The sequence below is a fragment of the Neovison vison genome, chromosome 2, assembly GCF_020171115.1.
Source record: "Neovison vison isolate M4711 chromosome 2, ASM_NN_V1, whole genome shotgun sequence".
Classification (NCBI taxonomy): Eukaryota; Metazoa; Chordata; class Mammalia; order Carnivora; family Mustelidae; genus Neogale; species Neogale vison.
This window is the reverse complement of record NC_058092.1, coordinates 225,224,474-225,238,621: the sequence shown is the minus strand read 5'-3', so window position 1 is coordinate 225,238,621 and position 14,148 is coordinate 225,224,474. Positions and strand designations below refer to the sequence as shown.

Below are 14,148 nucleotides of genomic sequence, written 5' to 3'. Positions count from 1 at the left end.
AACTTCCGCTGGCAATCAAATTCCCTTCTCATTGCAGCAATCTTCCTTTAAATATATATATAAATAAATATAAATATATATATAAATATATATATATATTCCTCAGTCAAATCTTATTTTGGTCCAAGATTTTTTAAAAACATTTATTTATTTATATATATATTATTTATATATAAATATATGTTTATATATATTTTATATATATTTTTTTCCCTCGGTCAAATCCCATTTTGGTCCAAGATTTTTTAAAAACATTTATTTATTTGAGAGAGGGAGCATACACAGGGTAAGACAGGCAGAGCAAGAGGGAGAGAGAGAATCCTAAGCAGGCTCCGTGCCCCGCACAGAGCCGAGCTGGGGCTCCATCTCACGACCCTGAGACCATGACGCTTAACCAGCTGCACCAACAGATGCCCCTTGCTCCAAGATTTTTAAAACAACTTTGTAAGTATTTTTTACTGATCTACATGTTGATTTTAGAATTTAACACTTAGATACCAATATTACTTTCAAGTTTAGTGTCATCTCACTATTGCTTTTCAAAATCTGGAACTGCTTTAATATCCTCTAATTTTTTCAAAGTGAACACACATGCACATATCACTGTTTAAAAATTTTAAAGGTCAGTATATCAACAAAACCCACAATTTGAATATTGTAAAATCTGAATGGTACTTGTAAAGGCATTCTAATTTTTATTTTATTACATGAACTTCGAAGCATGACATAGATCCTTTGATGGGATTTCCAAGGACTTTTTAAAGTTACATATGCACAGAAATTTTTCTTTGAAAAAATATAACAAGCAGACAAAAACCACTGGATAGACAAAGGCAAGAACTGACCACCCAGTTAATAGTTACATTTGCCATTTACAAGCCATGCAGCTTTGAGCAAGTCGCTTAATCAGTGTATGTCTCAGTTAACCTGTATAACAGGAAGATGGAATCGGTTAAATACCTATACTACTCTTCTAGTTTCTGATTTTACCTTTATATTTAAAAGGAAGAGTACTTAGAGTCTACTAAGAAGAGTGTTATATGCAAAAAATAACTTGAAATTGCTTTTTAAAATGTGCTTTTCTCGGTTTACGTAACTTGAGTCTCATTAAATCATATAAAACTTATTATAAAAATTGTTATTTATAATAAAAAAGTAGTCAGTAAAAAAGTTCCCAGAATTTCAAAGATAAAGGGCACTTTAAAAACAAACCAAATAGGTTGAAATGTTAACATTCATTAAATCTGGATATTAGTATTGGTGCTTATTATTTTATTTTTAAGATATGATTTAAGATATAGTCACTAGTATAATAAATATAAGAAATCCTGAACATCTTAAAAGAACTGGAAGCAAATATGCAAAGTCTTCTTATAGAAACTATGCTATTATTACTCCAATATTATTGTTTATTTGCTATTAATTTAATTTTAATTTAAAAATTAAGTTAAGTTAAAAATTAGTATGAACTGGAATGTTCTTACTACATGCTCTTTACTATAATGGCATTCATCTGTGGACTAGAAATTCATTTACCAAATTGAAATCTTTACCTGGTAAAGCCTGGCATTCTTGTTGTCGCTGATCCCACTGGCAATTCAAGTTTAGTGAACAGCTTTTACAGCTGGTAAGTTTGTTACAAATCTGCTCATTTCTCACATGACATTTGGTGTAGTTTTTCACAGACTAGAAAGTTTAAAGATAAAGCATGTTATTTTTCATCTTTGTATAGCAATAATTCTTAAACTACATCATAAATATAAATCACAAGTAAATTTTAAAATTCAGATTTCTATTTTTTTTTAAGAATTTATTGGACAGAGAGAGAGAGCACAAGTAGGCAGAGAAGCAGGCAGAAAGAGAGGGGGAAGCAGCCTTCCTGCTGAGCAGAGAGCCCGATGTGGGGCTTGATCCCAGGACCCCGAGATCATGACCTGAGCTGAAAGCAGAGGTTTAATCCACTGAGCCACCCCAGATCGAGTTCTACTGAATCAGAATCTCTTTTACTCATTTCTTTAAACTATAGTTTTTGGAACTACAACATATACTTATTGGAAAAAATGTGCACATTTCGTAATTTGAAACAGAAGCCATGTAATGAAAATCTTTTCTATTGAATCTGATAACAGGCTTCCATTCAATCAATAAAGCCAATGCAGAGTCACTGCTCCTCATGACCATGTGAAAGAATTCTAGTCATAATAAAACTATCATACAAACCCCTAGAAATGAAGTAGAAATGATAAGTAATAAAAAGTAAAGAGATACTTTATCAAAATCAATCTAAAAAGATGAATTATATTCACAGTAACTCAAACTTATTTTATTCCCACAGACATGAAATAATCATTTTGGTTAATTGACACTTCTGTATTTGTCACATTTCCTTTATGGTGGCTGCAAAGAAGCCGCAGAAGTCAGACTTTGACCAATCTGACCATAAAACATAATCATATGTCAACTAAACTCCAGCATTAAGAGATTAAAGTTAAAAAGGTTAAAAAAAAAAAAAAGGAAGAAAAGAAAAGAAAAATTTAGGCACCACAGGAACTTTGGCGGGAGTTCCCTACAAACATCAAAGTTCAGATATTTTACAGGATGTCATCAATATCTATGATTAAAGTATTTGGTTAAATTCTTTCCATAACTCTTGAGAAGAAAACATAAAGGACTTACTGCTGAACACTTAGCTTCACTTCAATCTTTTTTTTTCCTCTATAGATACAAATACTTAACTCAGGCTTTAACTAAGGGAGCTAAATATTTTCTTTTAGTCAATAAAGTTAATAGTTAAAATTTAATATACCTATCTCACATATAAAAATGGTTGAAGCAACTTTTATCCTCTTGGGTAATTTAAATGTCACCCATCAAATATTTTTCTATAAACTACTATACTTTCCCACACAAAACACACTGCAGTCACCTCAATTCCAAAGATGTTCATTTCTTTAGAGCAAATTACATGTGCTATAAGGTAACAGATAAAAAGTAGATAGATACTAATGTTTGTCATTATTCATCCTAAAAAAAAAAAAAAACCAGAGGAGATACATTTTTTTAAATCTCAAATTACTTTGTGATTCTTACTCAACCACATTTTCATTCAGAACATATTTTTCATTGTTACTTTTTCTAATTCGTAGTTTTCTGTCTTCATATAGAATATATATAAATCTTAGCATTATTCTATGTAATAATTAGAATATAGCACCAAACATTTGTCTGCTAATGGAAAAGGAATAAATTTACTCAAACCATCCGATAAATAGAATAACCTGTAAAAATGACAGGAGGATGGCTGAACAACTTGTTAGGATAAAAGAAAGAACAGTTTTAATGCCAGTCTTTAGACTAACAACGGTGTCAGTAGAGTTACCATCCGAATAACTCCACTGCTCTTCATTACAAACGGGAGAGTCGTTTATTGATGCTGAACCAGTACAAAAGATGAAATTATATTTTAATCACACACAGGGGCCAATTTAACCAATGAGGAAAGAAATGCCTGTTATTCTGAAACACGGTTGGTACTTTTTAGCCTAATGAGCCAAATAAGTAAGCAGGTTATTTGAGGTTTAAGAGCACAAACTATGCACCTTCAAGTAAATATGACCACATAACAAAATAGGGTATCAATGGGCATCATTCACACTAACATCTCACAGAACTTTCTGTAACCATTAGCATTTGGTTTAGTTTAATCACCATTCTGATCAAACCGTCTAAAAGACATTACATCAAAATCTAAATTATAAGTGAGTACCATCTGCTCACTTATACTATCTCGCCCAGTGCCTTCCTTGTTAACACATCATTTTAAAAAATAAAATATAGGGCGCCTGGGCGGCTCAGTTGGTTAAGCGACTGCCTTGGGCTCCGGTCATGATCCTGGTGTCCAGGGATGGAGTCCCAAACAGGGTTCCCTGATCGGAGGGGAATCTGCTTCTCCCGCTAACCCTCTCCTCTCATGCTCTCTCTTCTCATTCTCTCTCATGCTCAAATAAATAAATGAAATCTTTAAAAATAAAATAAAATATAAATAAGGTCACTTTATAAAATGAATACTTGATAATAATTTACATAACACAATTTTTGAGGTAACGCATGTTTTCATTTAGTTTATTTTTTTAAAGATTTTATTTATTTATTTGACAGACAGAGACCACAAGTAGGCAGAGAGGCAGGCAGAGAGAGAGGGGAAAGCAGGCTCCCTGCCGAGCAGAGAGCCCGATGTGGGGCTTGATCCCAGGACCCCAGTGGGATCATGACCTGAGCTGAAGGCAGAGGCTTAACCCACGAGCCACCCAGGTGCCCCTATTTTCATTTAGTTTAAATGTCTAAACACAATAATGTCTAAACACAATACCTAAACTCATGGTTATCCAACAAAGCTTTAAACACAATCTGTTTACAATCTTTATTTAATAACATTCTTCATTTTACTCTTATTCCCATGCTTTATTTTACTCACTAAAATAACCCCCGTTAGACGAATATTAATGCAAATATTAAAAAGTATTTCAAATTTTCAAAGCAGAGTCATGTCCTATTAATGTTAAAATTCATATAAATTTTTTTTTTATATCTGTTACTAAAGCAACTTATATCATGGGAAAGTATATACCAACACAATATGTACAAAAGCAAAGGTTTCAATCTGATGAGTTAGTAACTGAAAAATTTCCACCATTTTAAGTTCTGAATATTATTACAGTATAGAACCATAAAACAAATATTTTTAAATATGACTGTTTATTAAAAAATGTTTGATGATACAATAAAGATTTTTTACTTAACTTTCAAATACCCTTTTCTTTACCTTTTATCTCCATATAGTATTCTGAAAAAAATAAGTGAATACTTTTGGTGATTCATAAAAATTTAAAAAAAAAATTAAAAAAAAATAATGTATGTTATGTAAGGACATCATTTAGTGGTTTAAGCTATAGCCCAGTAAGAGAATTCTTGGTCCTACTATAGTTTTTAATCCTTTTAATGTTATACTTATTAATACTTTTTGAAACTTTTCTTTCCAATTGTTGACATCTTAAAAAAAAGGGATATTTTGATACTACCTGCTTAAAAGATTAATTTTTACTGCTCTTAATCCATTTTCATCTACCATAAATATTAATTTCATTACTTTTTTTCAATTGTCCACTTAAAGTAGGGTTTCTCAAACTTAACCCTATTGACATTTTGAGCCAGATACTTGTGTTTTGTGGGAGAGTTCATGCATTATGGAATTTTAACAGCATCCCTGGCCTCTTCTAGATGCCAGAAGCAGCCCCACAGTTATGACAACCAAAAATGCTGACACACATTGCCAAATGTCCCTTAAGGCACAAAACTGCCTGTGGTTGAGAACCACTGGTCTAAAGAGACAAACAGAAAGTGCCACTGTCAACCTCTGAGTAAACTTACACACAAAGCCTGTGAACAAAACATAAGACCACAGACCGACCACACTACTGCCACGCATGTGTATGTCTGACCAGAACGCCATGGAAATCATTCCAATACTTACCCATATAATGTGCTATCAGCACAGAAGACTACATTGACAGTTCTAGTCTTTTTTTAAAGGGCATGGGAAGAAGCAAAAGTTTTTGGAATCTAGACTAACAAATCTGAGCAAGAAGTTGGAGTGACTTCAGCACACAGTGAGGGATTCCTTCCATATTTTCATTGATGTGTGAGGTGCTGCCTGCACCAGGCTACTAAATGGGAAGCTAATGACTGGAAGCAGCCAGGCTAACCACATCACCATTCACCCATAAATACTAACCACACTGCAGTTGCTGTTTGCAGAAATGCACTTCTTGTCATCACACCACTGGCACCCGTTGGTATTGGCAGCACAGCTGGCACAGTCTGCGTATCTGTAGCATCTGTCGTCAGGAGCAGCTGCGGGACCAACGGGAGACGAGTGCGTCAGGGTGAGAAAGAAAATGTCACACTTCTTCATTCACACATTTTTACACCTGTCTAAGAATCACTAAGACATTTTACACCATAAATATGGCCAAAAACATGAAAATAACATCTTCAATATGAACTTAACTTCATATTGAATTTGATTTGTGTTTGCAGGTTTTGAGATTCCTCCTACCTTCATTTTAATTATTCAGTCTACCAGGATCCTACTGCCATTTAACATTTATCCAGTATGGAAGGGAAAGACTTACAGGCTTTTTATTTAAAAAACCATTACTGCACATCGAAAAGAAACATTATAACAAATACTCATTGGTTATCATTCTTCATAAAGATATTCAGAGGCATCACATTAATCAAAGATTCACTGAAAATACATCACTAATTGTAGCATAAAAAAAGTATAAAAGTCCCACCCATTTAAAGGAAATTGAACAATTTTTATCCAAATCATTCACTCATAAATATTTACTAACAATTTTTCAAGTTTGATTTACTTATTCAATATTTTATAGTAAGTATTAAACTAAAACATTAGTCATCAAAATTCTAGAAAATCTTTTAACTCTGTGGTTGGCTTGGCAATATTAAAGAAGGAAAAAAAAACTACCAAGTGCAGAATAAATTATTTCATTGTATTTCTTAGAAGCACAGTAGTTCTTAGAATATACTTTAAAGCATTTTTTATTTATATAGGAAAATAGTTCATATATACATATATGTATATGACCATGTTATACATAAAATATTGGTATATATAATATTACGTTATACATAAAATATTGGTATATATAATATTACATATAGAATTAAAAGAGAAAACTAAAAATAGCAAATAAAAAATTGTTAATCACTGCTAAGTTCAAACTTTAAAATTCCTAACTAAAGGATTATGAATTTTTAATTCTAAAAGCTATACCAAGATAACTCTTATAAGCAAAATGTATTAGTACTTCTAGCCAGGTAGAGGAGATTTATGCCAGAAAGGAAGAAAAAAAGAAAAACTACCTGTTTTAGGAGGGCATTTTGCCCTAAGGATATTATTACTATTTCCAGATTCCCAAGATTCACAGTGATTTTTATTCCAAATACATTTTATTCCGGGACCAGCATTCTTACAAAGTTCTTCATCTCTGAAAGCCTTGCAATTTGGAGGCTTGTAAACAAGGATATCATTAAGGAGCACACTAGAAAATCCTCCAAATATATACATGGACCTATTAAAAAAAAAAAAAAAGAATCCCAAAGAAACAATATTAAGAAAAGTCTAACCTACTAGTTTGAAAAATAAATTTAAATACATTTATCAAGGTAGTAAGTAATTTTTTTTTAGAAAATGAAAATGCTGGGGCTATGGACATTGGGGAGGGTATGTGCTATGGTGAGTGCTGTGAAGTGTGTAAACCCAGCGATTCATAGACCTGTACCCCTGGAAATAAAAATACATTATATATTTATTAAAAAATAAAAATTAAAAATAAAAAAAAAAGAAATTGAAAATGCCTCTACATGGATAATAAGATACACTTTAGAACTGCTATCTAGAATTACAATTTTTTAATACTGACAGTGAACTTAGATACAGAATCTGCATTTCCGTGTTTTACTATCCTCTTATGAAATAAACCAAAGGTAAAATATCAAAAAGATATTCAAAACTTCAATTCAGGAAAAGAAGTCCAGACAATTGCCAAATTAATTCAACTACCAGTGCCAAAGAATTCTGTGCCCTAAAAAAGCATAATTTTTATTTCCAACATTATTAATAAGTAGAAAAGATCAGAAAATGCTTCAATATTATCTTTTATTACTTAAAAAGAGTAAAATAAAAGTCAACCAACACAGTATTGCAACAAAGAAGTTTAGAGGTTTTAGTTACAAACTGAATTTCATTTATTACTGTTTTGAAAGCTAACTGATATCAATTACAGAGTTTCACTGAGGTTAACTTCTACATGCTTTTAGTACCATCCTGAAGAATTTTTACATAATTAGAATAAGGTGGAGAAAAAATAAACCTATAAAAATGTCATTATAAATTACAAATTTTAAGCTAAGGAATGACCTACTGTTTCCTGCCAGATTACCAAATTTTTGTCTTAGAAATAGAAAAATGAGGGCACCTGGGTGGCTCAGTTGGTAAAGCACTGGCCTTTGGCTCAGGTCATGATGCCAGAGTCCTGGTCTTGAGTCCCACATCAGGCTCCCTGCTCAGCAGGAAGCCTGCTTCTCCCTCTGTCTCTACCTCCTGCTCACAATCTCTCTCTCTCTCTCTCACTTTTTAATAAATAAGTTAAATCTTTTTTAAAAAAGAAAAGAAAAACAATACTAACTTAAAAGAAGGTAACTTAATGATCATCCCATCCAAAATCCCAAGGGATATAAAGATATTAAAGTTTAAAGACATTAAGGGATTTGTCAAAAATCACAGGGTTAATGACAGAACTATAATGACAATCTAATTCTTCTCACTTTCCTTGTTCTCCTTGATAGAAATAAGCAGCTAGCCTTTTTATCATTTCAGTTTGACCTTTTTTAAAGAAGACATTCATTGTCTAATCTCTACAAAAAGAAAAGAAGGCAGGATGATTTTTTTTTAATATCTTTGGTTTTATCTCAGTTTTAACTCTGTCTGACTGCTCCCCTATATTTCTCTTAAATATATTTGAACACAAAAGAATGAAAGATACGGTTAACGAACCAAAATGTAGTCCACAGTAGACTAGGGATACCCAATTCCATTAAGTACAAATGATAATTTTTGAAAAGAGTAACAGAATATGTGGATAGTTTGACTGACAAATGTATGTTTTTTACCCATTAATAACAACCGCAGAGTGTCCAAATCTGTTGACATCTCTATGAAGATTTGGTTTTGGTAATATTTTCCATTCATCACAAGCTAGAAAAAAGAGAACAGCAAAACAAAAAAATGAAATCAATAAATCAAGACAAATACTATAAAATCATATTTGGTCAAATTGAAGAATCAATAATTAAAATTAGGAAGACTTTCATTAACTTGCCATGACCTACAATATAATAACACTCTCAACTGGCATCATTCCTTAAAATAAAAACAACTTCTGCATAAAATTCCCACAAATAAATTTAAGTGTATGAGAATGATGAAAATGAAAAAAATTAGGTGTATAGTTTTTATTTGAGGATAATTCCAAAGACATATCTTTATTAAATAAATCAAGGCTCATATAGTAAACTGCATGAATACCAATACTGGGCAAACCTATTAGAAAATTAAATTACTAAACCAAATTGTACATTCACACTTATGAAATTAAATGATATATAAATAATATTCAGTGAAATAATGCCTAAAAATGGAATCATCAAAATACAATCATTAAATCATTTTAATGATTTGGTATTTTAAAATAATAGAGTTCATTTATTTGTGGAGCATAACAAATAGCATGGAGGACAAGGGGCGTTAGAGAGGAGAAGGGAATTTGGCTAAATTGGAAGGGGAGGTGAACCATGAGAGACTATGGACTCTGAAAAACAATCTGAGGAGTTTGAAGTGGCGGGGGGGTGGGAGGTTGGGGTACCAGGTGGTGGGTATTATAGAGGGCACGGCTTGCATGGAGCACTGGGTGTGGTGAAAAAATAATGAATAATGTTTTTCTGAAAATAAATAAATTGAAAAAAAAATTAAAAAAATAAATAGAGTTCATTTTATATAAAACAGAATGACTTCAGTTGCAAATATCTAGAAAAAATTTAAAAACCTAAATAATTCATAAGCTATATAAAAATATGAAAAGAAAAATGTTAATAGAAAACTTTGTGTCATTTCAATATAACCTAGCTTCAAAATTGACACATACACTAACATAGCATTTGAGATGTCAAATATTCAGTTTTCAGTTACTAGGGACATCCTCAGGACAGTGTTTTAGATTTCATCTTCTTAGACATGCCATATCTAAAGGCAGGCAGTAGTATTTAATAAAAACACATAGATGTAACAAATTTTTAAAAACAAATTTTATTTTTAGGTAGTTTAGAAGCCCTCTGGGAAGAAGAGAATAACCTAAAATACAATTAGTTGTAGAAATTAAAGTTGTAATAAATTACTTGTTTTCCTATTCATGTGATTACCTCTATAACATTAGTAATAAAATAATAATTGGGTTTTAATTCAATATCACTACTAATGAAGATCAAAGAAATTATAAAAACCAAAATCATGGTTTAAAGAATGAAACTAGAAAACAGACAGCAATAAAACACACCTTGAATTACATCTCCTGAAGTCTATTCCAAAGAACACAAATTCCCCCCAAGAGAAGTTATTCCTTAGTTTATATAATCTCTCTCTTTATTTTTTTTTTAAAGATTTTTATTTATTTATTTGACAGACAGAGATCACAAGTAGCAGAGAGGCAGGCAGAAAGAGAGGAGGAAGCAGGCTCCCTGCAGAGCAGAGAGCCCGATGCGGGCCTCGATCCTAGGACCCTGGGATCATGACCTGAGCCGAAAGCAGAGGCTTTAACCCACTGAGCCACCCAGGCGCCCTAATCTCTCTCTTTAGTTCAGAAAATACATCTGCCTATTAAATAGTCTCAAAAGAGAGTACAGACATATAGAATCCTAACTATACCTAACACAATGTTCCCAATATTTTATTCACAGAAGCACTTTTCATGTCATACTTTTCACATTAACATTTCTAAGAGCCAATGCTCTGAATATCACATTCTGGGAAATACTATGAAGGAGGCTTATACATACAATTAACATTCTGGTCAATTTTACATGTTACAGTTTATGTAAGAAGTATGCTTACATGTGTATAGTACTATAAAGCTTCCAAAGTGCATTCATCTAGGGGTGCCTGGGTGGCTCAGTGGGTTAAAGCCTCTGCCTTTGGCTCAGGTTATGATCCCGGGGTCCTGGGATCAAGCCCCGCATCGGGCTCTCTGCTCAGCAGGGAGCCTGCTTCCTCCTATCTCTGCCTGTCTCTCTGCTTACTTGTGATCTCTCTCTGTCAAATAAATAAATAAAAATCTTAAAAAAAAAAAAAGTGCATTCATCTACATAATTTAAAACGGTCTTTGTAAGAACCCAATGAAATTGATTCAGCAGGTATTATCATATGCTGAAAATGAAAAATTAGGGGAACTTGGGTGGCTCAATCGATTAAGTGTCCGCCTTCAGCTAGGGTCATGTCCCCAGGGTCCTAGATTCTAGCCCCGTGGGCTCCCTGCTCAGCAGAGAGCCTTCTTCTCTCTCTCCCTCTGCTGCTCCCCCTGCTTCTACGCTCTTTCTCTCTCTCCCTCCGTCGAATAAATAAAATCTTTAAAAAAGAAAATTAAAAAATTAGATCTAGGAGAAGTTAGGCAATTTATTTAAAGCCCATTTGATTACCTTTGTTTTTCTTTTTTTTTATTTTCTTTTTTTTTCCAATTTATTTATTTTCAGAAAAACAGTATTATTTTTTCACCACACCCAGTGCTCCATGCAAGCCGTGCCCTCTATAATACCCACCACCTGGTACCCCAACCTCCCACCCCTCCGCCACTTCAAACCCCTCAGATTGTTTTTCAGAGTCCATAGTCTCTCATGTTCACCACCCCTTCCAATTTACCCAAAAGCACATACCCTCCCCAATGTCCATAACCCTACCCCCCTTCTCCCAACCCCCCTCCCCCCAGCAACCCACAGTTTGTTTCATGAGATTAAGAGTCACTTATGGTTTGTCTCCCTCCCTATCCCATCTTGTTTCATGGATTCTTCTCCTACCCACTTAAGCCCCCATGTTGTTTTTCTATAAATTATTATAAAAATATTTGACATTTAAAAATATATTTGTAGCAGATTCTGAAAGATTATTCCCATTTGGAAAGGGTGACCTGTAAAAGGCATAGGCTTTGAAAAAGAAAGAGATGGGAATGTTAGAGACAGTAAATGAGTTAGAGCAAATAGATTTCAATCATCCCACCCAATACACACACACACACACACACACACACAATCACACACAGGGCCAGTGATTTACAAATTGTGTTGTTTATAGTATTCCAACAACAGAATTAGAAACCTGAATATGCTTCAAAGAAATAAAACAGAAATAAGATGAAAGAGTAAGACTGCCAGATACCAGTTTGTTACAAAAATCTCCAAAGAAGACTCTTTAAGATCGTTTGGGGGCAATCTGCAGTCCAGAAAAGAAAGTGATCCAACCATCTGAGCTAACCTAGGACTAAAAGGTAAGCCATTTGGCCCAGAATCCAACACAAACCAGGCAAGAAGGAAAGCAGATTTTCCAGATGAGAACCATAGAAATGCTCAGAAAAACTGAGGAAAAAAAAGGGGGGGGGGAGCTAAGAATAAAGACAAGCATTAACTAAAAAATTGGCTTCCTGAGGATTTCTTCTAATTTCATAAGCCAATTTCTTTTGGTAGAAGATGATTTTGTTTTCAGCGCACAGAACAGCCTAAAAAATGGCATTACAAACACCTATGTACCACTAACCATATTTGTCAAACCTAGTATTTGACCATATTTACTTTAGATTTTTTAAAGAAATAAATTCTTACAGATATGACAGGCTCCCTGTGTACTCTCATTCCAATTCAAGCTCCATTAGGTCTTCCTTCTTAGGATGCAACTACTATTCTGTATTTGCTTATCAGTGTTTCTATATATATGACACATATATAGTAATTTTCGTACATGAGAAAGCTTTGCATTAATACAAATGTATATTATAGTATAGAGTATCAATTCTACAACTTGCTTATTTTCAACACATTGTTTTGCTTTTTATTCTCTTCACATTTTAGCCATTTTCATGTGTGCAGTTCAGTGACATTAAGTACATTTATATTTTTAAAACAACACAACCATCCATCTCAGCACTTTCTTATTTTGCAAAACTAAAACTCTGTGCCTCTTAAACAGTAATTCCCCATTCCCTTCACTCTCAGCCCCTGCCAATCACCTTTTTGCTTTTTTTGTCCATAAATTTGATTATTTTACTACCTCAGATGAATGAAATCATACAGTATTAGACTTTTAGTTTTCGACTTACTTCCTTTACCAGGTCGTTAAGGTTCATCCATGTTGTGCCGTGTGCCAGAATTCCATCATTTTCAAGCCTGAATGATAGCCCATTGTACGTATACACCACATTTTGTTTACCCATTCATCCATCAATGGACAACTGGGTTGCTTCTAATCTTGGCTATTGTGAATGATGCTGCTAGGAACATGGATGTACAAATATCTGTTCTTGTACCTGCTTTCAATTCTTTTGGGTAAATACCTGAAGTGGAATTGCTGGATTATGTGGTTAAGTCTTGTTTAAATTTTTGAGGACCATCCATCCTCTTTTCCACACCAGCTGTACCATTTTATAGTCCAACAAGGAGTGGACAAGGGTTCCAGTTTCTCCATATCCTTACTTACACTTATTTTTCTATTTCTTGATAATAGCCATCCTAATGGACGTGAAGTGGTATCTCAATATGGCTTTGATCTGTATTTTCCAAATGATTTTTCACGTGTTCTTATTGGCGATTTATGTATCTTCTTTGGAGAAATGTCTATTAAACAACCTATTTAGACTTATGCACATACGTGGTGCTATGTTCTCACTTTAATCATGTTATAACATTCCATATTATGATTATACAAAAACATATTTATCCTTTTAAAGGTGAATTGTACTTTTTTCAGATTTTTTCTACTACAAGTCACATGTTGGTTTGTTCACTGTTACACACACCTTCTTTTGCAGGTTTTGAGAGTTTTTCCAGGTAGGTTTTTTTTAAGATTTATTTATTTATTTGACAGAGAGAGAGTGATCACAAGTAGGCAGAGAGGCAGGCAGAGAGAGAGGAGGAGGCAGGCTCCCCAACGAGCAGAGAGCCCGATGCGGGGCTCGATCCCAGGACCCTGAGACCGTGACCTGAGCCGAAGGCAGAGGCCCAACCCACTGAGCCACCCAGGCACCCCTCTCCAGGCAGATTTCTAAACGGAAAATCACTAGGTTTAAGGAAAGACATAAGTTCAATTGTACTAGATTTCTCCGATACCCATTTGCTCCCCAAAGTGTTGCACTGACTTAAATTCACACTAGCCATGCATGACGGCTCTTATGTCACACCCACTCCATTATGTAGCTTTCTCAGACTTTTACATTTTTACCAATCTCATGAATGTTTTTTTTCCCTAGTTAC

At 33.7% G+C, this 14,148-nt stretch overlaps 1 protein-coding gene across 1 annotated transcript in view; it reads right to left on the bottom strand.

Moving 5' to 3' along the window:
• ATRNL1 (attractin like 1) overlaps positions 1 to 14,148 on the bottom strand; it is an 810,828-nt gene that overhangs the window by 652,554 nt on the left and 144,126 nt on the right. Inside the window, exons 11-14 of the mRNA XM_044240595.1 lie at positions 8,758 to 8,842; positions 6,949 to 7,157; positions 5,792 to 5,910; positions 1,554 to 1,686 (exon numbers count right to left, since the gene is read on the bottom strand). Of these exons, the coding sequence (XP_044096530.1) occupies positions 1,554 to 1,686; positions 5,792 to 5,910; positions 6,949 to 7,157; positions 8,758 to 8,842 (546 nt within the window). The remainder of the gene's footprint in view (positions 1 to 1,553; positions 1,687 to 5,791; positions 5,911 to 6,948; positions 7,158 to 8,757; positions 8,843 to 14,148) is intronic.